At 47.9% G+C, this 27,074-nt stretch overlaps 1 protein-coding gene across 2 annotated transcripts; it reads right to left on the bottom strand.

Annotated features, from left to right (window-relative positions):
* Positions 1-603: 603 nt before the first annotated feature.
* QRICH1 (glutamine rich 1) lies at positions 604-26,288 on the bottom strand. 2 transcript variants are annotated; one of them, XM_061357251.1, is made up of 12 exons: positions 26,138-26,281; positions 25,096-25,156; positions 18,651-18,980; positions 9,926-10,945; positions 6,552-6,729; positions 5,802-5,956; positions 4,930-5,044; positions 3,525-3,633; positions 3,045-3,196; positions 2,317-2,407; positions 1,361-1,559; positions 604-1,060 (listed from the first exon to the last, which is right to left on the bottom strand). In XM_061357251.1, exons 3-11 carry the CDS (start codon positions 18,957-18,959, stop codon positions 1,367-1,369), a joined length of 2,322 nt encoding a protein of 773 aa, XP_061213235.1. In that variant the 5' UTR covers positions 18,960-18,980; positions 25,096-25,156; positions 26,138-26,281; the 3' UTR covers positions 604-1,060; positions 1,361-1,366. The 2 variants fall into 2 exon arrangements, with proteins under 2 accessions (XP_061213235.1, XP_061213236.1); XM_061357252.1 differs by lacking the exon at positions 25,096-25,156 and having other exon boundaries at positions 26,138-26,288.
* Between the last annotated feature and the right edge of the window lie 786 nt (positions 26,289-27,074).

The raw sequence follows: 27,074 nt of genomic DNA, 5'->3' as shown, positions 1-27,074 counted from the left end.
CGACAAGCCTGGAGTGCTCTCCCATTTCAAGCATGGTTGGCTACCTGCCAGCTTCAAAAGAGCAGACTATTTGTTAATGGTATAAAATACAGCAACCATTTAAGATGCAGCAAGGCAAGGCTAAAGGGCTGGGGGTTATGGTCATGGATGATGCCAGAAGCTACACAGCTGTGTTTAAAACTGTGACAAAGCTCTTATATGGCAGGAGTAGGCCAAGTGCTGCTCCTGGAAGGCTTTTTCCGTCCAACACCCCTCCATCATGCTGTTGGTGTGATGCATTTGTGAAGGTGAGGAGAAGGGGATTTGCCTAAGGGTGAAGCCTCACAGGCTGGCCACAGAACATTAGGACAGTCTGAGCTGGTCTCACAGACCCCATGTTCCTAGCCTGACACTGAGCTTCCATCAGCAAGCAGACATTCAGGTCCTTCAGCAGGAGTTTAATCACCTTCTACCTTCCTAATTTAGGTGAAAAGTCCAGCGGAGTCGAGCTGGAAAGCACAAAGAGGGATGAAAACAACCAGTTTGCATACTGACCTTTATATAATGACCCCCCCACCCTCACAGCTCACTCTTCCCCAAATAAAGACACATTGTTCAATGGCATGTTGAAAAGACGTGCTCGTCATTCTTAATAAACAACTAGAGTAAGAATACATAAGAGAAACAGGGTGGTATCTTTATATGATACACAAGTGTATGTTACAAGAATTCCATCAGGCACAGGAGCCTCGAGGTCTAAGGCCTCAACGTTAGGCCAAAAAAAAAAAAACCCAAAACAAAAGTGTGGTAAAGTTTGTACTTTTAACATCTAAAAATGTCACTTAAAGGTCTGAATAGAAATCGTTGATTTGCTTTTGTTTTTGTATAAATCACAACTGCAGTTCACTCTCTCCTCTTCCTTCCAAGATAACAGCAAATTAACGTCCAAGCACAAGAAAAGAAGATGCCTGCCTCTCCTCCACTGGCTGAGCAGGTCCATCCAGCATTCTGTGCCCTCTAGGCTGCACGTGCTCCAAGGAGACAGAGGCCCCAGCCAGCCAGGCCAATCATGTGGGTTCATGTTTTCTACATCATAAAAAAACACAACAACCCAGAGTCAACCAGCAGCTTTCCATAGCTCCCAGGGATATGCAGCCTCCAATGGTTCCAACAGTTTGGTAGGTTGGGTAAGGATACACAATGGGTAGGTTGTTTTTTTTTCCTTTAGATTCTTTTTAAAGAGAAGAAGCCTAAAAGGGCTTCATAACTACACCAATAAAAAACCAAAAACTTAGGCATCTCCTTTAGTGTAAAAGTCTGTACAATTTCTCTTTGCTTGTCCCTCCCCCATCACCCTCCCCACCCCTTCTGAGCCAAGAAGGATGCCTTAGTGCATGGTGCTGGCATTAGCCACGGCAATAGCTTCCTGAATCTCTCGTATCACCAGGATCCGGGTGAGCATCTGCTCCATCTGCTCTCTGCTGATGGGCTGGATGGAATACCAGATCGGGCTGTTGGGGGCCACCACTGGCTCCGGTGTCAAGTAAAACGTGTCATTCCGGCCTTTCACACTCTGGGGGCTGTGTGAGGAAGATCAGAAATAACCAGGCTAACAGGACGTCCTGGGAGGGAGAGACCACCACAGTCCTCACCCCAGCTCTACAAACCCTCACAGTGAACTTCTGGCTCATGAGACATTACATCTAGGAGTTACATCTACAGACAACAGTGGTCCCAAAGCTTTTAGGCCAAGTCAAGGTTAAAAAGCCACAGAAATAAGAAAGTGATTTGTATTTCAGACTGGTTAAGTCTAACACACACAGAGCTTTGCAGGTCTTTCAGAGTAAAGCAAGGATGAGGTATTTGCACAGCCAAGCTAGCTGCAGACCCATCTGTGCAGAGGAACATTACATTCATTATCAGTCATAATTTAGAATAGAGTCCTTTGAGGCTCCCTCCAATAAGTTGTCCTCAATTTTGCTCAGAAGCCAATTTAAATAGGACTCTAATCTCATCTCAAGTAGTGGATGCCCACAAGTCCCAGGCAGAACAGTGAGCTCATGGCAACACAGCAAACCTCTGGAGTATGAGATTAAGAGCAGCCAGTTCAGAAATGAGGATTTGTCTCCTTTAAATACCACAGAAGTTCAGCTTAGGTGCAGTCAGAGTAAATCCCACCCTCTCACACCAACACCCCTCCCCATTTTAGGTAAATTTATGCAAATACAGAAACTGTGCCAGATAGAAAACACAGCCCTGAAAACTAGGCCAGCCACAAGATGCAGCTTAACAGTCACAGAAGGCAAAGCAGTGATAGACACGAACAAGAGCTCTCACCATTTGAAGAGGTAGAAGTCATACAGCTTTATGGGACACCTCAGGGGGTTCTCTGGATTCTCAGTCTGCTCTGCATACATGTCATCTGTAACTACAAACCAGCCCCCCCAGAAGTGTGTCAGACACTATGTAAGTACAGCACACTAAGCAGTGCCAGGCAGCAACCTGTCACCGTAAAAGAGACCGTGCCAGGGCAGAAGCACCTGGTTCTAAATGCTCAAAGCATTATATGGAGAGTTTGCCTTATGCCAGTGCTACTGAAGATCACAACCCAGTCACATCCTTCGTTCCATTTCTCCTCTGCACAGCCCAAAATGAGAGACATCTCGCTGCCGAGGCTGCAGTGCCCCAACTAAACCCCGAGCCGGTGCTTTGAAGAGGATAGATGGTACTTACATATGGATTTTATCTGGGTTCACATGAGTCAAGGTAAGGGAAGCCCTCCCAAAGAAGTTTCTCCCTCTGTTCATAAGCACTTACACCCAATAGACCCTTTGTCCATAAAAAATAAAAGTAACAAAGTTATCCTTAGCTCTTGATGAGTCCTGTATACACCCCACGTTAAGGTTATGTCCCCAGGCTCATTATGAGAAGGTACTGCACTCTCTCACACAGAATACATGCTGCTGGGCTGAGAGTAGTTGGCAGAGCCTTGGGTTCTCATGGTTCATCCACCTCCTTCAAGCCCAGTAAGTAAACAGTTCACCCAAAACACTTGCAGACACTACCTTTCTGTCCTGTCTGGTGTATGCCAGGAGCCTTCAGATAGCGGATACTCGTGCTTTTATCCTTGGGATTAGAAGGGTTCTTCTTTGTCTGCCTCAACACCTTGGAGAAGGCCAGCTTCATGTGCTGGTCTACTGTTTTCAACAGGAAGTATCTGAGTAGCAAGAAGAGAACACAGGACATTCAGAGGCAAGTAAAGGATGCAGGACAACACCAAAGCAGTCATCTTAGCTCAGCTGAAGCTTAAACCAACACAGACTTAAAGACTGTTCCAGCAGCAAAGCAACAAACAGAAGTTCAGTTTCCCCATAGCAGCTCCTTTCCTTGTTGCTCTGCATCTTTGCCTGATGAGGCTGCAGGACTGTGTGTGCAACCCCTTGGAATCCACGATTCTGCCCTAACCTGGTGCAGTAATTTCCTACCAACCCTGCCAAGGTGTCTGAAGTTTATTCCCCAAAATCCCCAAAGACCCAAGTACTTACTTTGTATTAAAAAACATCAGTGTAGTGAGCAAGGTGGAAGGGGAGTGAGCTCCCAGCTGCTTACACTCCCACAGCATCTCTTCTGTTACATGACTGGAGAGGACATAACCTGCAATAACCAGAAGTCAGCATCATGCCAGGAAACAGTCACAGCAGCGATTTGTAGCTTGTAACCACTGGAGAACATTTAAATCTGAAGGGAAGGAGGAGGAGGAGGGGGAGATCCTCACTGGTGTAAAGGGTCACTACTGTGCAAATAACTTTAAACAGCAGGAATGATTAGGAACCACTTAAATACATACATCAACTGCTACTTGTGGAGGGTATGCTTCTGCAGCACGCCCATGCATACCAGCCCAGGGAGGAATAAACATGCACTTAAACAGCTTTTAATTAATGGCTCGACTCCAATGCAGATGCTCCTAATCCAATAATATGTGAGAGCAGGCAAGCCAGTGTAACAAACCAGCTCTTGGCCCTGCACACAGCTTTAGTCAGCACACAGTGCCAAGCGATGTATTTTGGACACATGAGTAATCCTTTGATTCTCAGATTTTTTTATCCTTCGTGTAAAAGAGAAATACTATACTCCAAATACACAGATAAACAGGGAAACAGACAGCACGATGAACTCTGGCGCTCGGGAATGACAAAACACAGATCAAAGAGCCAGACTGAAAACAAAAGGATTCCCAAACTCGCGGTGCTACTGAGCCATTGAGCCTGTAACATCAGCTACCATGCTCAACACAAGCAGTAGCTTCTTCACTGATGTTGCACCAGATCAAAGGGAACAAAAGGAGGAGCAACCAGGTTTCCTGCTCTGAAAATGCAGTTCTTAACCTAGTTCTCACACATAATAACTCTGTCAAAATCTCTCTCTTCTGGAAGTGATCCCCTCGCCCCTGCTGCGATCATTTTCTCAGCCCAGGGCTGAGCTGCATTTCACTGCAGCATTCAAGACTCTAATCACACACAGTTTTTTTCTCTGACACTTAGTTGGCCCTGCAGACCATATCCATCTGGCTACATGGCAACAGGACAGTGTTGCATTATCTCCCCGAGTTACAATACATATCAGAAACAAGATGTGTAAGCACTTCAGAGGAGAAAGCTTGATTCAGATCAAGGATCAGCTGGCTTCCAAGTAAGCTATGCTCATGATAATACAAACTCCCAAGAACCTGCCTTGTGATGGGTAAGAAGTGATAGACAAATAGCCCTTGACAGGGCTAGAGCCTGACTCATGCAGTAACTCAGCAGTCCCTGCAGACATAGGGTTTTTCTCTCTGACAAGCAGAGCTGTCCCAGGGTCATGAAGCACTTCAAAAGAGTTTCTGCTGCCGTCCAGTTGAAGCATCCCAAACTCCAGAAAGGCTTAAAATTCTTGAACAGAAGTTCTTACCAAGAGGGGACACACGGGGCTGGACATCCTTCAGAACTTCATGCAGCCATTCAGTGAACCGAATGTAGTAGAGATCTGAAAAGATGTCATCTACTCGGCCATTTTCAAAGAGATACTGAAACAGAGTCACAACACAGTCCAGCACAGTCAGAGCAAGTAATTCCTACACCAGACCTTAGCCTAAAAGCCCAGCACTGGTTAGTCAAGCATTTTATAGCATGGCACTGGAAACATTCTACTTAGAAGGAGGACCCTTGCACCAAGGCCAGTGCAGGGCAGGTAATCTCAATTACTGTCATGAGAATGCCACAAGAGAAAGGAAAAACCATCTTCGAAAGTCAAACTGGTGAGACTTCACCTTTCACTTCAGGTTATTTCACATGACTGTCCTTTGGATGCTAATGTTGCAGGTTAAGGAGGGAGACAATGCTTAATTCTCCTATCAGAGTTTAGATCCACCTTGCAGCTTTTCAGAAAGCACATTAATATTACCAGCTTAGACTTCCCACACCACACAAAGCTAAGTTCTTGCCTGTTAAAGCTTCAACTAGATCAAGTTTTGACATTGATAACTGCCTCAAGCATCATCCAACCCTCCTCCCCTGCCAAAATACCTAAAATTTATCATTCTCACCACAATCCTGAACTCAGTTATTAACGATTCTTCACAAATTTAGCTCATGAAAGGAGAGCATTGCTGTGCACTGACCACATTTCATCTGGTTGGGGTTTTGTTTGTTTGTTTTTAAGCAGAGACTTTGTCTTACAAACTGTTGTGAAGCCAGGGCCTCCATTTCTGTAACAGAGAACCCTCCCTCCACATGCTGACAAGATGCATGGCTCTGCTGCACAGAGACCTGTCCTCCCCCTACCTTCTGAATGCACAGGAAGATGTAGTAGAGTACATCTGGATCATAGGGTTCACCATCACCATTTCGAGCTTCTCGTGTCATTAAGCATAGCCCATAATTGAGCTCAGCCACAGCTGAGGAGATGAGATCCTCCTGGAACCTCAGCAGCTGGCGCCCTGGAAAACCAAACCAAAGCCATATAAGTTAAGCCATAAAGCCATATTATTGCCCCAACCTTTCAGGAACAGTTTCCCAGATCTCTGCTTTGCCATTCTATGTAGCAGGCTCAGTATTACCTCATTCTCCCAGTGTGATAAACAAAACTAAAGCAAATCAGGATTGTAGGCTGTCAGATCTACTAAAAGATAAACCAAGCAAGAATCCGACAGGAAGACTCTGTCCTGCCAACTGCATGATTATTGCCTTCTTTCACCATGTCCACAATGAAACGCTGCCCTGCAGCAACAGGGAAACAGCAGCTCTGTGACTGCTCTACCAGCCTGGCTGCCACTCACAGCCATTTTGGTCCTCCACGTCTCACAGTCACAGCACCCTTTGCTACTGCTCCCACCCTGGGTGCTGGAGCTGGCTCTGCACAGAGCTAACACCTCCCCTGAAGCATGTCCTGTGGCAGTGGAGCGGGACTGCAGAGTAAATCAAAGTCTGCATTTAAAAACAAAGGTGTGCTCTAGGGCAGTAAATGGCCAATGTTTTAGTCACTCCTAATCCCAACTTGAAAGGGAAGACAGGCGGTGTTGCCATGACACATACTTCCAATAGGTGCTAGCCTATTTTGCGCTTCTTTTTCCAGCTCTGCATTCTTGGTCTGTGCCCAGCTTTTCCACACTTCAAGCCCTTCTTCTGGCTTCAGAGAGTTTGGAAGTAGAAGCTCAGGTGAAGTCTGTGGCTGGGGTTGGGGTTCAACTTCAGCAACCTGAACAGTTTGAGCCTGTGAAAGAAAACAGTTCAGTTTGAGACACACTTTGGGGTTGTGGAACTTCTGCATATCAAAGTAACACTGCAATACCTCTAACCCTGGGATATCAGCCTTTTGCAACACTCCTCTAACCCAAGGAGCACAACTTTTGCTGTCCAACCTGAACTGCCGCTCACAAAAGAGCATTTATCTCTCCAAGAACTCTTAGTTTTAAGGGATTTAGCAAATCCACACCAGTTGCAGCTTGATAGAGTCCTGCAGAACATCACAGAAGACCCAACAGCCACAATACCACTAAGTAGGAAGCCAGTACATTCAAAGGCAAGGATCTTTCTAGAGTTAAAGTCCTCTCAACAGCAGACCTGTGGTCTCCCCTCAAACACTGAATCAGATCACTATTGATTCTGAAGCCCAGTTTGTTCCAATGCATTTTTCTTGGCTTCAGCTAACTCATCACTGACCCACCACTAAAGTCCATTATCCCACTCAACCAAGAGGAACCCCAGGCCCCTCACAGACACAGCACCTACAGAGATCACCAGCCCCCTGGCAAGGAGGAACAGTGAGATGCCACCAGCTCTACCAGCCACTGCTGCTCTAAGTCTGGATTGCCCTGAGCAACGTTCTGGGTACAATGGCACATTGTACACTGGCAGTAGCATCCCTCCCACCCCTGCCCATCGAGGGCAGGCTCTCTTCATTACCCAGTACATAACAGACACTTTGTTCTTATCAGGAACTTAAAAGGTTACTTTATACCTCTTAGAAATTAATTGATAAACTAGAACAGCATCAAAACAGCCCTTCAGCTGCACTGCAAATGCTCTCCAGCTCCCCAGTACTGCTAATAAGAGCTCACTACTATTCTGTGAAGAGCTACTTTATGATTTCCTATAGTCTCCAGCCCCTTTGGAAGTTTACTTCACAGCAGGACCTTAAGTCACCAGGAATTACTACCTCAAACTGAAACTGATTTTATAGCCATAAAGCCACAAAGATTATAATGGCAGCTATCCAGAAGGAGCAGTGAGCCCTCCAGCTGCACTCACCCTGGATTCTCTACTGCAACTTCTCCAGCCCATGCCACAGTAAGACTCACAGATACCTCAGTCACAAACGTCAACCTGAAGCTTTACAGCCCTTAGTCAAATTCTCAGTGGCACCCTAAGAATGTTAGAGATGGCAGTCCTCGCATCAGAGCAGTTTTGATTTGTCCTTCTTAAGAGCCACCCCAAGAAGCTTTGTTATAATGAAGTAACTTTTCCTTTGATACTGCCAAGTGTCAATCATCAGTGAGAGTTGCTCTGACAGCACCAGAGACCATAATGAAAATGGCCTAAAGACTGTAGTAATGCCTGTACCTTATTTAGTATAATGAAACCCAGCCACAGAGACAAAGCTCCAGCTCAGACTGGAGCATTCTGACTGCCTCTGGTCAATTCTTTTCCATTAGCTCTTAACAGCTCTTTGCTTCTCACCCCTGCAGCACCAGCAGCAGAGGGAGGCTGTGACTGGAAGAGCCCAGCTTTTATCAAGGCAGATTCTGACAAAGTTGAAGTCATCAAGCAAGCCTCTGCCTTGGAGAGGACAGGAGTCCAGGGGTGAACTGACACTCTGGCTCTGCAGGAGCTAGGACGGAGACTCCATGTCCTCCAGAGCTCTGCCCCATTGATCTCCATAGGGCAGGAAGCTTCCCAGAGCCAGCCACCTCCACCAGCCCAACCTATGTGGTGATCTTCTACCCTGACCCACAGACACCCTGTGCAGAGTGAGGGAGTCACACGGCTTGCACTTAATTCACTGAGCTGGCAGTTGCTTCTTAACAGACTTACGTTTCTCACAATTAAAGCAAAACAACTGCAACTTAATACACAATACAGTGTTAAAAGATTATTTCCAATTAGCCATTAAAGAAATTATGGGGCTAATACCTCAGGAAGTATCCCAAAAACATGGTTTATACTCTTAAAAGACCCTAAAATAAGCCTAAAAGTCCTGTTTAGCAGAAAGGCAAAAAGCTTTATCAACGTAGTTTGTTCAAGCAGCTGAAGGTGATGAAGTGACCTCTGAAGTACCAATACAGGGAAAGGATGAGCTAGGGAAGATTATCTGAACATGACAAAACAAGAAAATCTCAACCAAACAAGCCCCCCTGTATTACAAGAACCATAAGCTCAGCTTAAAGTAGAGCTTTATAAAAGAGGGCATCCAGGACCTGAAAGTTACCTAGAGATGCAGGGAACTGTTTTCAGTGCAGATCTTGGTGGGCTATAGCCCACAATCAACTTGGAAACAACCAGACACAACTACAGAAGGTAATCCTCCTTGTCTCAGTGCTTACTGGTGAAGCAGAGGGCATATACACTTTATAAAGCCAACAGTGTTATTTATAAACCAGAAGGAATTTATAACAACATTTATGCTAGCAAGCTTGGGTATTTTTGCCCTCATTCTGTTCAGCAAAAACAGGCTCTGACAGGTCAATCACTTTTCACTTTCTGGTAATAAAAGATCAATGACATCCATTTGCACATATAAAAGTCCACTAATAGCCCCAGTTGTTCAAGTTTTAAAAGCCAATTCAAAATAATCTATAGCTTAAAGTTAGTAACAAAGCCTTTAAAAGAAAAGCAACAAATCTGGCCACATCTGCCAAGCACCATGAGGAGATGCTTGCTTGCCACTGCTCCTTACAGCTCTCTTGCACACCAGGCATTTCCCAGAAGCAGGACATGGTGTTACAGATACACCTGATCCATGAGGTTGGCTCACAACTACGGAGATTTCGACACTTCACCCTGGCAGAGATCTGCTGTGAACCCACGTGCTGTGTAACACAAAGCAACTGATAAGAAGGTGGGTAATGTATTTGCACACCTTGCTGCACTGCAACCATCTCTGCCTGGCCACTGCAACCCCCAGGACAGCCCAGGACCTTGGAATACCTGCTATGAAGCAGCCAGCATCGAGCATGTCTCTATTACTTTACACCACAAAGAGCAAGGCTGTACTTTGAGGAAGTTTCGAATCCTATAATTATGTACCAACACATCACAGTCTGACACCTATGAGGAGTCAAATGACCTACAACAGGATACTGGGACAGATGCATTTTTGCTTCCCTATCAGCTGTCTGCTGCCACCCTCCCTCTCTCCAACATTTGCAAGTTGTTAATCACAGACAGAGTGAGAAGCAATTTGAACTTACCGAGCAAGTGACTTGTAGCTGTTGCTGCTGCTGCCCCTGCTCCTGGGGTGTGGGCTGCTGCTGTTGCTGCTGCGGGTCCCATATGTGCACTGTTTGTGCTGTGTTCTGGTACGTCCCTGCCACAGCCTGTACTGCCACTGGAATGTGGATGTTGCCATTCATAAACTGCGCTGGAAAGAGCGAATTAGCAAGAGTCTGCACCACCTCCTCATGAGAGTTCTTCACTACAGAAGTACTTCCCACCATCTTGTCCTTGTCATCTTCCAGCTTCACGGTAGCCAGTGTCGTTGGCGAGCCGCTGACATGGACAGCGTTGTAGGCCTCCTGAGGGATGGCAATGTGGGTTATGTTTTGCTGCTGAAGGTCACCACGTGGCTGAGCAGAGTAAACAGGGATGGTCCAAGTCTCTCCAGTGGGGCTAGTAATGGTCCCAGTGGCACTGTACAGGTGGGCACTGTCCACTGTTAACAAGTCTGGCCTTAAAGAGACGTAGCTTTGCTGCTGGCCCTGAGGAATGGCCAGCACTGTGGCAACTGGCTGCCCTGAAATAGCATATGATACAGTGATAGGCATATCCACCTTACGCTTCTTCACGGGCTGAAGGACACTGGCAGTGCTGATCCTCCGCTCTCCCTCTCGTGGAGAGCCCTGCTGGGAAGGTGGAGGTGACAGTGCCCCAACTGTTTGGATCTGTATCTGCTGGCCACCAGTAATGGCCTGTCCTGCCACGAGCTGGGCCTGGATCTGCTGGTGTTGTATGTGTTCCTCCTGTATCTCCGCAGCCTGGATCTGCTGGGCAGTCTGCACATGCTGCACTTGGATTTGAGCTGCCTGCAGCTGAGATGGGCTGGGGCTCTGAAGAGACTGATTCTGTATTGTCTGGGATGCCTGCTGCTGCGCCTGGCCTTGGATCTGCACTTGGACCTGTATTGGCTGTTCTGAAGCCTGATGGACAGTTAGCTGTGGAGAGAGCTGCTGGGCGGAGACCTGCTGTGGTGACTGCTGGACCTGGACCTGAACCTGCAACACCACCAATTCAGCAGTTAGACATCAGTAATTCAACAGCAGGGGCACCAACAGAGATGATCTACCACTGGAGGTCTATTCTCCAGGTCTTTTATGCTCAGTTTTATGATTCTATATATTAATACATCGGTAAAGACTTCAGGAAAATAGGACCAAGTTGCTCTGGAAGTGCCTGGTTGCTAACAGAGACATGGTAGATGATGCGTTTGCTCAGCACTGCACATGATCACCCTTCTCAGCACAGACAGAAGAGCGCGTGAGCTGCATCTCCATTCTCACAGCTCTGTGGGCTCAAGCCAACAGATTGCATCCTTGGGAGCCAAAAGAGTCTTCAGCACCATTTGCATTGCTAAAATGTTATTTCAGCACAGGCTCTGCAATAGCAAGACGTTAAGGTCATGCACATTACAAGTTTATCTTGCTACAAAATGCAAGAGCTTGCCTCATGTTCACTGTGCTCTAAAGATGGTTTTACTGCCTTCAGCCCCAGTTGGAGCACTTGGCAGGGACAGGCAGTAAGAAATATGGGTAAGTTGAAACCAGCACTTGGCCCTTTCCAGATAAAGGACAGAAATACCATTTTGGAAGCACTCTCCAACAGTAATGCCACCCAAGGAGGTGTCAACAGAGGAAGCTGCAAGCTCAACCTGAGTCTGTCATACACTGAGGAGCGACACTACAGCATTTGGGTTTTAAATGTCACAAGTATTTCCTCGGCAGTGATAATTAAAACCAATTTGATTTTCATTATTTACTTATTCCATTTATTGTCCAAATTACTCAGTTGTATTTTCTAGCTCATGCACTTACACAATGCTGAATAACACAGATAAATTATTTTAAGACTTGAAGCCAAACACAGTTCTTTTTATTCTAGGGGAAAACTAAAAAATAAATCGCACCCTCTTGCATCAGTGCTCATCTGCCCATGGTCTGTCACACTATCTAGCAGGAGCCCAGGAGCAGACTGAAAGCTAGGAGCCAAGAGTGAGCCCACAGCTTCACATCCCAGGCCTTGAACCCAGCCCAAGTGGCATCTCCACTGCCAGGGCACCAAGTCAGCTCTGCTCTCCTCATCCAGACACTTCCCCACTCTGTTCCCCTCATTTACAGAGCCCCTATCTTGCATTTCCCCTGTCCTAGAAGCAATATCCCAGGTTCCCATGATCCTCTACTTCTCCAGGCTTCCTTAACACTCTGTCTTAAGGGAGGAAATTAATTACTCAACCTCTCCTTTCAAACCCAACAGGGAGATGCAGCGCTTTATTAGTGGCACCTATGAGAGCCATAGAAGTTTGAAGCCAAAACAGATCTATCTAGTTCCAAAACTATGCCTTCCTACTCATGTTCTCTCACCCTTTTCTACCTCACTTTCTGGAGTGAGGAAAGCTAACACAGCATTTGCACAGACACCACAGCAGCCAACCTGACAATGCCAGGAACAATCAACACACAGGTCTGCACTGCACAGACACATGAAATCTCACCTCCCAACATCACCTTAAGAAACATTAAGGATTCATCTGCAGCCCATTAAGAGGAAATAAAGTAGTGTAGCAAAACGCACCACTTGCAGACCAGTTTTTATAAGTCACCTCCTGTTAAAAACTAATTTTCTTTCCAGGAAGAACAGGGAATTTTACAGGTTCTTGCTGGAAGCTATATGCTGCATACTGCAATCCAGATGACGTGGATTTGCTATAATAATTCCCTGCAAGGTAACAAGAAACATATGAGCTTGAGTCAGCATGACAGCTTTAAAAGCTGCATCAGTGAGTGATTTGATCAGGCAGTTAACAGAAAAAGATGGACTCACCTACAGGATGCTGCTGCAGTTCTATTTGATACTCTTATCATACTGCCCCCCAGCATGAGCACTGCCTTGGACAAACAGGCCCAAGTACAGGCCCCAGTGAAGAGTCCAGGGGAAGGCAGTTCCAGTTACAACGCAAAGGCAAGTATTCTCCAAAATATCTGACTTAAATTAATACTAAATACTATATTAGTGATTAATTTAAAGTTCTTGTTCAAAGAATGACCTGCAAGACAAAGGCCTAACACTAGCCAAACTAAATTCATTATTGCACTGATGTCTTCAGTTTCACCCAAGAAATGTTTGCTTTATCTGCCAGGATTCAAAATCATGTCACAGAAAGAGACACACATGTCATGTAGCCTGTACTTCTGCAGTGAGTTTTCAGAATCTGCACAGGTTGACTGAGAACTCCTTAAAAGTGCTATTGTTAACAGCCAAAGAATGAGTCCAGACTCAAAAAACAGAAAGAAGTCAGACTCCAGCAAGCCTGGAAGCTACCTTTGCTGCACATCTCAGGTGTGTGCTTCTGACTAGAAACTGCTCCTATTTAAAAGAACACTAGAGCTCTACCTACCACACATTACCCATCCCTCGTGAATTACATATCCATTTTTAACAACCACATCTTGCAGTAGATCCCTCCCTATTTTCAAGTAGGTTGTACCCATGAGTGCTGCAATCATTTCTGATTTACAAAGTTCAACCCAGAGCTTCTTCCACTGACCTCATTGTTTAACTTGCTATCTGAGGAAAAAAAGGACAAAGAATTGCACTAAACAACAGACTGTACAAAGAAGAATGCTTTAAATTTACAGGCAAAGACCAGCAGGGAGAACTTTAAATCTTCATCTTATGCTGAAGATTAAAGTGAGAACTCATTATGCTGGAAATTCCTGTGTTATAATGGTGAAAGAAAGGAACTTGCCAAGTTACCAGTACTGAAAAACTGCTTATTGCCAGAATTTTGGATCTAACAGCACAAGAAGAACCACTTCCCAGCAAGGCAACTTCATACAGAGAAATAAATGCCTTTTACCATAAACCAGCTACAAGCTGGACCAAGTACCAGCTGACTGGAGAATCAGAAGTGTTGGAAGCCAGACCTACACCGTAATAGGGAGGGCAGAACTTTTAGGATTCCTTTGACAGAAATCTTCTGTCACATTAAGCTCCAAACGATACTGTGGCTAGAACTGAGCACATGTAAAAAGAAAGGTACTCCGTGAGCATGAGAACAGCCAAAGCCTGTCTTCCAAAAGCTTTGTTTCCTCATGGTTGACACAGTGACTGACAAACTCTCAAGTAGGATTCAGAGCATGTCTGCCCTGTGTGCATTCTCTGCCCAAGAAGGAATGAGGCTGCAGAACTGCACTTCTGAAACAAGGTGAAATAATCCCCAAGCAAAGAAACTCTCAGCTGTGGACTGACTGGATTACCTACCATTTCTCAAACCCTAACTCCAAATGAGCACACACACACCCCAACTCTTACAGGCACGGATTGTCTGAGATCTACCTTGCCCCAGAGCGCCTGACAGGCTCTTAGATGTCTCTTCTCACAAACATATTTTAGGTTCTGAAGCTACACGCATACTAGAAGTAGCAGGATAGACCAAGAGCAAACCTTCAGAGCAGGACTGACCTGCTGAGGTGCCCACACTACACATTCCAGACAACTATTTCAAACTTAGGTCTACTCTTGCCCACTAGCCAAGCCAGCCAAATACCCAGACACAAGACTGCATCTTATGGCTTAAGTGTCATCTAAAGGGAATCCCAAAAAGGCTCCAAACCTACAAGATGTAAGGGGGGAGGGGGGAGGCAGGTGGCAAATTCAATGTCCCCCAAAAAGTAACCTCAAACTTCCACCCTGGAGCAAGGTGACAGCAACCAAACACTTGGACAAAAAAGGGAGAGCTGGAAAAGAGCTATCTCCTCATTATTTTTAGGCAAATTTAAGGAAAGAAAGCTTCACATACACTTCCCTCAACAACAGTCCTAAGCTAAAGCGACTCCAGCATTAAAAACTAGCACTGCAATAAAGAGCTCCTCCTAATGTTATGCCAGAAAGCACAAGTGCAAGTACAAACCAGATCTGAGTATAGAAGAGGTGAAAAGACTGATCACTGAAGTAGCAGGAAATGTTGGAACTTGTTATTCAACTACTTTACAGGAAGTCCTTTGCTATCTAAGTAAACAAGGCCTATGGGGAGTGTACAAGTCAACTTTTCAGAACAACTGCCAAACAGATTCTCACTCCAGGTTTTTCCTCTGCTCATTCATCAACATCAAAGAGAAAATTCCACAGGCCAAATTAGGCCTTGCATGTGTTTGAACAGTTACAATATCAAGATTATGTTGTCAAGCTTTACACTGGGGTAGGATTTAGGTTTAAGGCAGTTAAACCACATGAGGCGGGGAAAACAAACCAGCTTGCTTCTCAAAAAGGAACCTGCTTCCACAGACAAGAAGGTGCTACCTTGAAAACACCACTCTTGACTACAACCACTCTTTGAAGCGGCATGCTCAGCCCTAGCAAATGCTGATTAATACTATGTGCTACTCTAATACCATATCAGGATGCTTTGCAAAGGTAAGCAAATAGGAGCTGTATCTCCAGGCTAAACTTCAAAACCAACACTGAGGTAGAGGAAGTGCACCCATCAGAAGCAAAGGGAATATGTGTTCTGTTCAGAGCCAGAGATAAGATTTTCTCCTGAGCTACTTAAGTGCATCTTTCCTGCTTTATGTCATTAACAATGGTCTGCAGTCACAGAATAGGCTGGGGGAGGACTGAAGCATCTGAACAGTAAACACATAAGGAATTAAGCAATTAAAGGTCTAAGCATTAACTGCAAGGCATTTTACACCAGCATTTAACCATCCCCTATGTAGTTCTGTGATCGTGTTCACCTGTAGTACCTTCTCCTCAAGCCCTGTTTGAGGAGCTCTTGCCACCTACCGCCACACTCTTGAGTTAATAAATAGCTGAAACTGAGGATCTTCCCACACACACCGTATGTGTCCTAAGCAAAGATACTTTGTCCTCTGATATTTTTTCAGTTTCCTCTGCTATTCTTTCAATTGTTCTCTTGCAGAAGAGGAAGAGGCACAAAAGGTTCACTGACCTCTGCAGGAAAACTCTGTTCAGTAAGCAAGTCAGTGCTAACACTTCACTGGCACCATCAATTCCAAGGCCTCAATGCACAAGCCCAACCAACAACATTCTCACCAAAGGCAGAGCTGACAAAACTCTTACTTGACTGGAACAAAATACAGCCCTTGCCAGCCACCCCCTGATGCAGCACAGGGAATGACAGCTTGACATACTGAACTCCTTAAAACAGCACCACTGCAATACTGGGTACAGAAGGAACTCCAGGACACTTGCACTGCAGCACAGTGTCTATAACCCAGGAGTTGCATCCACTCAGCCTTTAAAATAAACATTCGGCAACAGCCTGCTGAACCTTTTAAGCAGGAAAACCCTAAGGGAGCAACTTCTTCCAACAGGAAATGTATTTTGCCAGGATAAATAAAAGTAGTCAACAGTCATACAGTGTCTTTGGTTGTTCATAGCAAGTAACATCAGGATGAAATTTGAGCACTGTCTATCTTTATGATGGTACAGTTGTCATCAGCACTTCACCCGTTAAGGTCACCTGCCTGGTCATATTATTAGTCACCTTCAGCCCCGCTGTCACATTGCCAGATATAAACAGCCATTCAAAGGGTCTTCCACTCATTTGCAACTGGATTAGCAAGAAATAAAGAGATTATCAAGTCAAGTACCAGGAATGACATAAGTCTGGCTTCAGTGGGTGACCAAAATTGCTCACAATAAAACACAAGTAAGTATTTCAGCTGGATCTGGTGCCCAGCTCTAGTGGGGGGCACTGTCACCTCCAGAGTCACCACAAGACTCAACCCTGTTCAGACACAAAGCTCTGCTACCGCTGCCACGGCAACACCCCTGAGACAGGTAAGCACTAACTTATGACTAACATAAATCACATCTCAGTAAGAGATCTTGAAAGACAGAAAAACACCCTTGCAAAGGGGTAAAGAGATTTCTCTCCACTCCATCCTTACCAAAACCCCTCATTTCTGAGCTAGCTGCTCAAAACCATGTGAATTCAGCTGCAGCAGTATCTCGTACCAGTTGTGTCACCTCTATTCAGGGGCTGCAACATCCTCAAGTGAGCAGCAGGGAAGGCAACACAAACACCGAGCTGTGCTGACAGATGAGGACATGGGTAATTTAAACCAGAGTCACATCAAAAACAAGGTGGGGAGAACAGACACTGTTCTTTAGGAATGCTGCTGAAATCTTGACTTCTACCAGGTATGTTTCACATGCAGGGTAATGCCACTTGGTTTCAAACCAAGAACAGGTCCCTGGCAGCAACTCCACAGTTCTTTTCAAGAAGGTCAGGAGATTGCTTTTCTCTGGAGTTTATGATACCTGATCTCCCTCCCTATCTCTGTTATGAGAAGACTTGCGAGGGTCAAGCCTGAACTTTGAGTAGTTTTGAAAGGAGGCAGCAGCAGGGGAGGAGACAACGGATACCTTCTGACTTTTACAATTGGTCTGGGGACCCTCCACATCTTCAAGGCTGAGGCATCCAGAAGCCAACCTTTTTAGTTCTTCTACTACAAAATGAAGCCTCTTCCCCAAAACGTGCTCTCTGGCAGAACCAAACCCACTCCTGATCAGTTTGAATAGAGCCACGCAGAGATCCAAGCCCTGTCTGTGAGACTGTAGAGGCTTTTATCCTTCAAAATCCTTGCAACACACGTTACTGTGGGGCAACAGGTTACAGAAATCCCTGTTAAGCATTCATTTACTCAATAGAGAGAGTAATTGGAGATGAGCTGCCCAGTGAAAGACGTAAGTTTGTCTTTGCTGTAGGATAAAAGCATACAAGCCAGCTGCTAGTGCAGGTCTGCTGCACTGCAGCAAGTTCACACTACCTTATCTCTACTCATTTGTGCTTCCATACCCCCATTTGTTGCAAAAGAGGAGAGCTCACAACTTTACATTCACGCTACAGAAAGCAGAAAGATTTCTATCTGAAGTGTACCAGAATTAAAGCTGTCAGATTTCAGCTGTCTGGAGACATATCATAAGAAACCCTTAGTAAATGCCCTGCCACCTATGAACTCTTTGAGTTACAAACTCTGTCTGAGGACCAAAGTTATATGTTCAGGGTTGGGTTTTTTCCCCTCTCTGGTGCTGTATTTGCTCATTTAATACTTAACAAAAATTACTGCAATACATAATAAAACAAATAATGGAAAAGCCTCCTTCCATTGTGCAAAGGGATCATATATCTTGACAGACATGCATCTTTTAAGAGTTCCTTTCCTGAAAGGCATCTTCCCCTGGTTCAATACCATCACTTCGCTCCCCTGCATCTCCCCTCGCTTACAAGCCAATTCAGGAACTACAACGTTTAGAATGTTCAAGCAAAACCTGATTTCATTAAAGAAAGGATTGAGAGCCCGCAGCCACCCCAAACAACCAGACAGAGTAAGACCAGCAGAGGGGGGTGGTATAAATAGCAGCTTCACAGAGAGCATGGGGCACTGGGGAGCTGTGTACATGCCGGAACTGTCAACCATGTCTCCACCAGGTTACACCACCACATTGCTATGCGTGCTGCTCCTCCTGCAGCAGGGCTCAATGGAAGCACAGGCAAGAGAGACATTTACTACCAAATTCCTTAAATGAAAGGGAAATAGTGCTGTTCTATATAAAGTTAATGGGCTTTGCTTTGCAAGTGCTTGCCTGTGGTTTCAGGTTAGACAGTAGCTGGCCCTGAACACTGCTCCAGGCCTTAGCAAGTCATACATACATTTAGATATGATTTAAGATGCTTACCTGGACTTGCTGGGGTTGCTGAACCTGTATCTGCTGCTCTGGCTGAGTTTGCTGCTGGACACTGGTTGTCACAGGACAAGCAAGTTCAAGCAAAGACCCAGCCACCTCTGTGCTGTCCGTATAAATGCAGTTGCCGCCCTGCTGATACACCATGGTGGTGGTGGCTGTCTGCTGGAACTCCTGCAGAGCTTCCGGGCCCTTGGAAGCAAGGGAGTCCAGGAACTCCTTCATCCTGTGCTGGGGGATTGTTCGTGCCTTCACACGGATATATTCTTCAAAAGAAATGGTGTTCTCCAGAGAATTATTCATATTGCAAGGTCCTCAGGGTTCCTTAAGGAAAGAGAAAGTGAAAGTCTGAGCTGCAGCTCTCCTTTGATACAAGGATACTCCTGACTCCAGTAACCGTATGAAAATTGGCAAACATGCAGAGCCAGATGCCTGAGACAGATGCTTTAGTTTTACAAGGCATCTTGTGTTACTACACATTGCTCAGATTAACCCTGAGCAGCTCAGGGACGTCTGAACCATAACCAGGTGTAACTGTGGTACTACTCAAAGAGCTCACTGCCATGTAACATCTTCTAGTGTTGTACTTCCCCCAAACCAGGCGAGTCCCACAACAGATGAATTCGGGTCTCACATCTTGTCTGTTTGCAACATGCAGTATTGGTGAGAGAAGCTCAGAAATCCATAGCTGTGGACCTGCTCTGCAGACACAGAGGTGGAAGAACCAAGCAGTACATTCTATTAGGCCATGCAGTTCTATTCTAGGCAGCTAATGGGAAGCACAACGGAAGAGCAACAGATGCAGCATTCAGCCCACTGCTATTAGGACTAGAGCAGTTTATTGATCTGAACGTAGCAAGCAAAAGGAGAGTGCTTGAATCAAGAGATTCCTCAAATGGGGAACTACACACATGGAGGAAACAGAACTCTGGAAGTGACAAAAGCAACAGCAGCAGCAGGTTTTGATGTCCTTTAATATAAGGAGAAGTTAACATGAAACATGCCGTGTTTGACAACCAAAGAGAGAAAGCAAAAGAAATCAGGTGATCAGTAAGAAAAAGCAAGAAAAAAACCACCACAACAAAGCTGACTCCACCTGAGCACATTAGAAAGCTCTGGGGTATGCTCTGACAGCATTGACTTATCTTGTTTAAAGCCACAAATGGAGTTTGCAGTGAGTAAAACACTGGTTGTTTCTAAGGCACTAATTAGTCTTGATAAAAGATGAAGAGATTTGAGCTGTAACACTACCAGATACTGAGACAGTTGTGAAAAGATGTGAAACAACACAAGGTTAGGACTAGAAGAGGTGATTCAGTACTAATAGATCGAGCTGTAAAAAGGAGGAAAAGGGACAAACATCATATATGTACATTATGTCTGTAAGTTCTAAAGAGAATAGGGGCAAAACCAGAACCTTTTGTATCATTTTACCATGATTTAACCAAGTGGAACCAAGACATATACATGGTTGAACATAGGACTGCAACAGCCTGTGTGAAAACATTAGTTCCAGGCTCCCAGTGGCACCCAAGCGTATTCCACAAGTCCAGCCCCAATTCCCACCAGGATCAGTGGGAGCCAGAGCAAATCCTGACCACTCTTTACCCTTACATGACAGCAGCCTCAGCACACACAGGTTTTGTTTACATGGAAAGGTTCATGGCCACTGCACTGGACCAGGCTCAGAGGAGAAAGAATGAATATCAAAGGTAAGGGGGACACATGAGGCAACTCATGCTCTATTTGTAGTCTGTGGAGTTATTAAGCAACAATTGTTGCTGTGTGACATTATTACAGAAAATACTCTTAAAACATGCATCAACATTTATAGCAGAAAGCACCAGTTCACAGTGTCCACCTTGTAAATCCAACAATCAGCATAGAGCCCACAGCTAGACAGAAAAAGAGTTCTTCTGCCTTGCAGAGAGTCTGGTATGGCACATTTTCAAGGCAGTTCCATACAGTAGAGCCAGTAAGACTATTCACTTAGTTGCAATAGAGCCAGTGAGACTACTGACTTAAGTTGTTCCTCCAGAAGCCACCCAAGAGTACCCTACACCTCCACAGGACACATTATTAACCCTCCCCCAGAGTGACTGCACGTCCAGGGAGAAACCAGTAGAAAACAACCTTGTTAATGCATCCCCAGAGACTCAGGACCTACACCAGCCATACTCAAATGCATCTGCGCCTAAGATGCTCTGTTATATATTCTGAAGTGGGAAGAGATTTTAGCTATTAACTTGTCCCCATTTTCTACTTGGAGCTTGCAAACATTTGACTTCACAAATGCAAACATTTCACCCAGTCAGTTGCCAGCACCTATAATAAATGCTCGGAGCAACACAGAGATATTCCAGCCGCTCCAGCCAGTGAGCCAGCTTCATTTGGAGCTCGGCTCAGATGCCTCTGTACAAACACCCATAGCATGGGGAACAAAAAAGGAATTAGAGATGTGTGCTCATCTACGGGGGTATGATATAACAGGCATCACAGAAACATGGTGGAATGGCTCCTATGACTGGAGCGTTGGAATGGAAGGTTACAGGCTCTTTAGAAAAGACAGGCCTGGCAGGCGGGGAAGAGGAGTTGCCCTTTATGTTAGGGATAGGCTGGAGAGTATGGAACTGTCTGGGGACAGGGGAGCAGTCAACAGAGAGCTTGTGGGTCAGGGTTAAAGGGAGAACAGCTGTGGGAGACATTACTGTGGGGATCTGTTACAGACCACCTGATCAAGAAGAAACTGTGGATGAAGCACTCTATAGACAGATAGGAAAAGCCTCATGCTCACAGGCCCTTGTTCTCATGGGTGACTTCAACTACCCTGACATGCGTTGGAACAACGGTGCGGCCCAGGAGGTTCCTCGATTGTGTGGAAGGCAACTTCCTTCTGCAAGTAATAGAGGTGCCAACAAGGAGAGGTGCCATGCTTGACCTCCTGCTCACCAACAGGGAAGGGCTCATTGGAAATGTGACGCTCCAGGGCAGCCTTGGATGCAGCAATCACGAGATGGTCAAATTCGAGATCCTGAGAACAGTGAGAAGAGCGTGCAGCACGCTCACTGCCCTGGACTTCAAAAGAGCAGACTTTGGCCTCTTCAGGAGCCTGCTTAGTAAGGTTCCATGGGATATAGCCCTAGAGGACAGGGGGGCCCAAGACTCTCGGTTGATATTCAAGGATCACCTGCTACAAGCTCAGGAGTGTTGCATCCCACCTACAATGAAGTGCAGCAGGAGGGCCAGGAGACCTCCTCGGATGGGTAAGGAGCTGCTGAGGAAAATTCAAATGAAAAAAAGAGGCTTATAGAAAGTGGAAGCAAGGACAGGCGGCCCGGGAAGAGTACAGGGATGTTGTCCGGGAAGCTAGGGACCAGGTTAGGAAAACTAAGGCCCAGTTAGAATTAAACTTGGCTAGGGATGTTAAGGATAACAGGAAGGGATTCTATAGGTACGTAGCGAATAAAAAACGGACTAGGGACAACACAGGTCCCCTCTGGAAGCTACCAGAACTGGCTACACAGGATTTGGAGAAGGCTGAGGTTCTGAATGACTTCTTTGCCTCGGTCTTCTCTAGCAAAGGCTCTGACCGCACCACCCAAGTCTTGGAAGGCAGACGCAGGGACTGTGAGAATGAAGACCTTGGGCCCACTGTAGGAGAGGATCTGGTTTGAGACCATCTAAAAAATCTGAACATGCACAAGTCCATGGGTCCTGATGAAATCCATCCGCGGGTCCTGAAGGAGCTGGCGAGTGAAGTTGCTAAGGCGCTGGCCATCATATTTGAAAAATCATGGCAGTCAGGTGAAGTTTCTGACGACTGGAAAAGGGAAATATAACCCCCATCTTCAAGAAGGGGAAAATGGATGACCTGGGGAATTACAGACCAGTCAGTCTCACCTCTGTGCCTGGCAAAATCTTGGAGCAGATTCTCCTGGAAGGCATGCTAAGGCACATGAAAAACAACAAGGTGCTTGGTGACAGCCAGCATGGCTTCACCAAGGGGAAATCCTGCCTGACCAATCTGGTGGCCTTCTATGATGGGGCTACAGAACTGATGGACAGGGGTAGAGCAGTTGATGTCATCTACCTGGACTTGTGCAGAGCGTTCAACACTGTCCCACACGACATCCTCGTCTCTAAATTGGAGAGACATCAATTTGATGAATGGACCACTCGGTGGATAAAGAACTGGCTGAATGGCTGCACACGAAGAGTTGTGGTCAATGGCTCAATGTCCAGCTGGAGACCAGTAACGAGTGGTGTCCCTCAGGGATCAGAGTTGGGACCGGTCTTGTTCAACATCTTTGTCTCTGACATGGACAGTGGGATTGAGTGCGCCCTCAGCAAGTTTGCCGATGACACCAAGCTGTGTGGTTGGGTTGATCCGCTGGAGGGAAGGAATGCCATCCAGAGGGACCTTAACACGCTTGTGAGGTGGGCTGATGCCAACCTCATGAAGTTTAACCATGCCAAGTGCAAGGTCCTACACCTGGGTCAGAGCAATCCCAGGCACAGCTACAGGCTGGGCAGAGAAGAGATTCAGAGCAGCCCCGCGGAGAAGGACTTGGGGGTGCTGGTCGATGAGAAAATGAACATGAGCCGGCTTCAGTGTGCGCTTGCAGCCCAGAAACCAACCGTATCCTGGGCTGCATTAAAAGGAGCGTGACCAGCAGGTCAAAGGAGGTGATCCTGCCCCTCTACTCTGCTCTTGTGAGACCTCCCCTGGAGCATTGTGTGCAGTTCTGGTGCCCTCAACATAAAAAGGACATGGAACTGTTGGAACAAGTCCAGAGGAGGCCATGAGGATGATCAGGGACTGGAGCACCTCCTGTATGAAGATAGGCTGAGAAAGTTGGGGCTGTTCAGCCTGGAGAAGAGAAGGCTGCGTGGAGACCTCAGAGCAGCCTTCCAGTATCTGAAGGGCCTATAAGGGATGCTGGGGAGGGACTCTTCATTAGGGACTGTAGTGACAGGACAAGGGGTAACGGGTTAAAACTTAAACAGGGGAAGTTTAGATTGGATATAAGGAGGAAATTCTTTCCTATTAGGGTGGTGAGGCACTGGAATGGGTTCCCAGGGAGGTTGTGAATACTCCATCCCTGGCAGCATTCAAGGCCAGGCTGGACGAAGCCCTGGGTGGCATGGTTAATGTGAGGTGTCCCTACCCATGAACAGGTCTTCACCTTCTGTTCATCTCCTTTAGGAAGAGGGTGGGGAGGTCAGCAGTGCCACTGCTTCCAGCAGCAACTACCCGTTAACCTTCACGTTTACTTTGGAACTCGAGCCCTTCTGCCAAGAGCTGCTCAGAGGCACATCATGCTTCTGTGCAGCAGAGACCAGAAGCCACCAGAAACCCAGATGCACAAGCAGCAGGCCCAAATGTAAATAAGAGGTCCACCACCAAAGCATCACCTATCTCTTCCAACCACCAGGAAGTGGAACAAACCCAGCAATAGTTAGCTACAAATCCCAGACCCTGCTCAGCTGCTCCATCTTAATTACTTCTTTTTTTGCATCAAAATCAAGAGCCTACCAGGCTAGTCTTCCCTGACCAGCAAATACTCCTCTGTCACAAGCTGTCAGAAGGTATCTCTCTTTTACCATGGAAAGTCCTTTACACTTGAAGTTACTACACTGAGAGCCACCAGTGACTAAAAACCACTGAGATGCTCACTTGAGCCACAACAGCACTCACAGACCCATGCAGGGGTCAGAACCCCACTGCCCCACATGGCATCTGTTCCTGCTCTGCAACAGCAGCAGGACCTTCCTTTTGTTTTGTCTACAGCTCTGGCAATCAGAAAGGAGCAAAACATGCTGCAGGTAACATCACAGGCTGGAGCGTGCTTCTCCGCAAGTTGCTCCTGTCAACCTGAAGGCTGGTTGGGGTTATTTAACCAAAAGCACTGAGGCACCCAAACCTGCACTTCACAAAGCCACATGAGCAGCAGAGGTACCAGGTCTAGATGAAGACTCAGGAGAGTAACAGTACTCCCAGTAGTTTTATTCATTAAAACCCAATCCACCTGTATTTATGGCAGAAAGCATCTTTTAAGTCTCCAGTGCGCACTCAGCAAGGTTTTGTAGGGCAACATACACAGCTTGCTGCTGCAGCCACCACTTTTACTGTTAGTTATTAAAACACACTGATTTAGGCATTCCATTTATCCTGTAGACACACATTAGAAACAGCAAACACCCATCACTAGATCTCAGCAGCATGTTTTTAATACTGGAGTCTAAAATCAAAGAGCATCCAGGCAATAAGCTTTCTCTGCTATAGGGAGGGAATTCAAGACCTGGCAATTTTTCCCAGGGAATAAGTTCAAGAAACTCTTTGAAGATCATGAGCACATACGGTTAGTTCATAAAACTTAAGACTGAGGTTACTGAAAACACACACACAACTTGCAGCATGTGGACAATCTGGACTCACCAGTCACCATGTTGCATGTATTTCTGCTGCTCTTGTCCTGAGCTCTTAGACTTGTAACGTTCTGGAGAAGACAGAACAAAGAAGCTCTTTCCATCCCCAGTTCCTCTTTTCTTTATTAAAGCCATTTTATTTTTAATATGTAATCCATGAAGAGAAAAAAAAACAAAATAAAAGAACCCCCAAGACAGACAGGTATGATCATCCACGCAGCCAGCGGCTCCTACTGAAGAACTGCGAGGTGCCAAATTTGTAACCATTGTGTCCCTCGGCCTGACCGGCGTGCCCAGGGACGAGCACGGCTGTGACAGGGCGCAGAGCGCTCACACCCTGCGGTGCCCGGCGCAGCGCAGCCGGTGACACCGGACTTACTGCAACACAGAACTTAGAACAAGGCAGCAGCAGCAGTGACCGGATCCAGAGGTCCCCCCCGCTCGTGTGCCCGGCGCTGCCCCGAGGAGCCACCCAGCCCAGCCGAGACGAAGCTCCATATTTAGCCCCTGAGATCATCGGCCGCGGCTCAGCCTCTGCCCCAGCGCTGCCCGGGCCGCTCCCGCTGCCTTTGTTCCCCGGCGGGGCGGCCGGCACCGGGCCTACAGGAGGAGGCGGAGGCGCCGCCACCCCCCCCCCCCCTCCACACACACTCCCCGCCGCCATGTTGGGGGCTTCGCGGGGGACGGCGGCCGCCGAGGGCCGCGCCGAGGCCGCACCTTCCGGTGCCAGCGCGCGGAAACGGCTGCCCCAAGGAGGACCGGGGGGGGGGGCGGGGGGGGAAGAAGCGGGGACGCGCCCGGTGCAAGGCGAATGAAGGGGAGAAACGACCAGGGGAAGCGCCGCGCGCGTGCACGGCCCAGCTGCGCGCGTCCCCGCGGGCGGGGCCTCAACCCCCCCCCCCCCCCCCCCCACCGGGCCCGCGCCGCCCCCGGAACCACCGCCGCCGCCGCCTCCTTCTCCCCAACGGGAGGCCCCGCCCGGCCCCGCCGCCGCGCAGCGCGCCCCCCAGCCCGGCAGCTCCGCGGTGCACCGCGACCCGGCCCCGCCTCACCCCAGCCCTGCTGCCGCCGTCGCGCCGCACCACTGCCGCCACCTCGGCCCCGAATCTTTTCCCCTCACAGCTCCCTGGGCGCCATCTTACATTCAACCCCCCGCAGCCAATCAGCGCGTGCCTCCAGCCTCGCGAGAGCGCACCCACCAACTCCCGCGACAGCTCGGCGAGCCGGCCCGCCCCGCACCTTAAAGGGGCCGCGCCCCGGTTCGGTGGGAAGCGCAGGGCGCGATGGCCCTGACAAGGGACGGGGTAGCTCCCGGTGATCGGTGGGGGGGGCTTGAGACGCCACCCGCCGCGGGGTCCCATGGAGCCCCCGGGGGGGCAGCAGATCGGCCGCCACTCCCCCACCCCGCAGCAGCCGGGGCGCGGTCCAGCATCGCCCCAAAGCGGGGCGAGACCCCGCGTAGCGGCTCCGCGGGGAGGGCGCTGGGGCTTCCTGAGCCGGCGGTGGCCGCGCTCTGCCCCTGCCCGCGGGCGGGACCGACGAGCGAAGGGTGCCCCGGCATCATGAGGCCGAGCCGGGGCTGCTTTAACGTGCCCATGTGCTCGGCGCGGCCTCGCCGGCCCCGCTGCCGCTTAAGGTGGCCCGTGGGGCCGGGGTGAGCCCCCCCACACACACCCGCGGCAGGGCCGGGGTCCCGGTTACGGGGTCAGGGCAGGGAGCACACACCGGTGCCGCGGAGGACATCCCCGTGACCCCTATCCCGGGGCCGGGCAGGGGCACCCCCATCGAGTCCACCTTAAGCGGGGCCGGCGCTGGGCCGGTGTTTGTACACAACGTGCACCCCGTCCGCCTGCCCCACGGCCGGGCCGCGGGACCCGCCTCCAGCCCACCCCAGCACACCCAACCCCAGCCCGGGCCGAGCTCCAGCCCCCGGGGGTTCCCCAGCTCCCGACAGACCCCGATCCCCCTTGGAGACCCCCGCACCCCACT

Source organism: Neopsephotus bourkii, unplaced genomic scaffold, assembly GCF_033783945.1.
Source record: "Neopsephotus bourkii isolate Nb327-2 ecotype Australia unplaced genomic scaffold, CSIRO-AGI_Nbou_v1 NB_887, whole genome shotgun sequence".
NCBI classification, from domain to species: domain Eukaryota; kingdom Metazoa; phylum Chordata; class Aves; order Psittaciformes; family Psittacidae; genus Neopsephotus; species Neopsephotus bourkii.
Note: the sequence above shows the minus strand (reverse complement) of the source record. Positions and strands in the feature narration are given on the sequence as shown.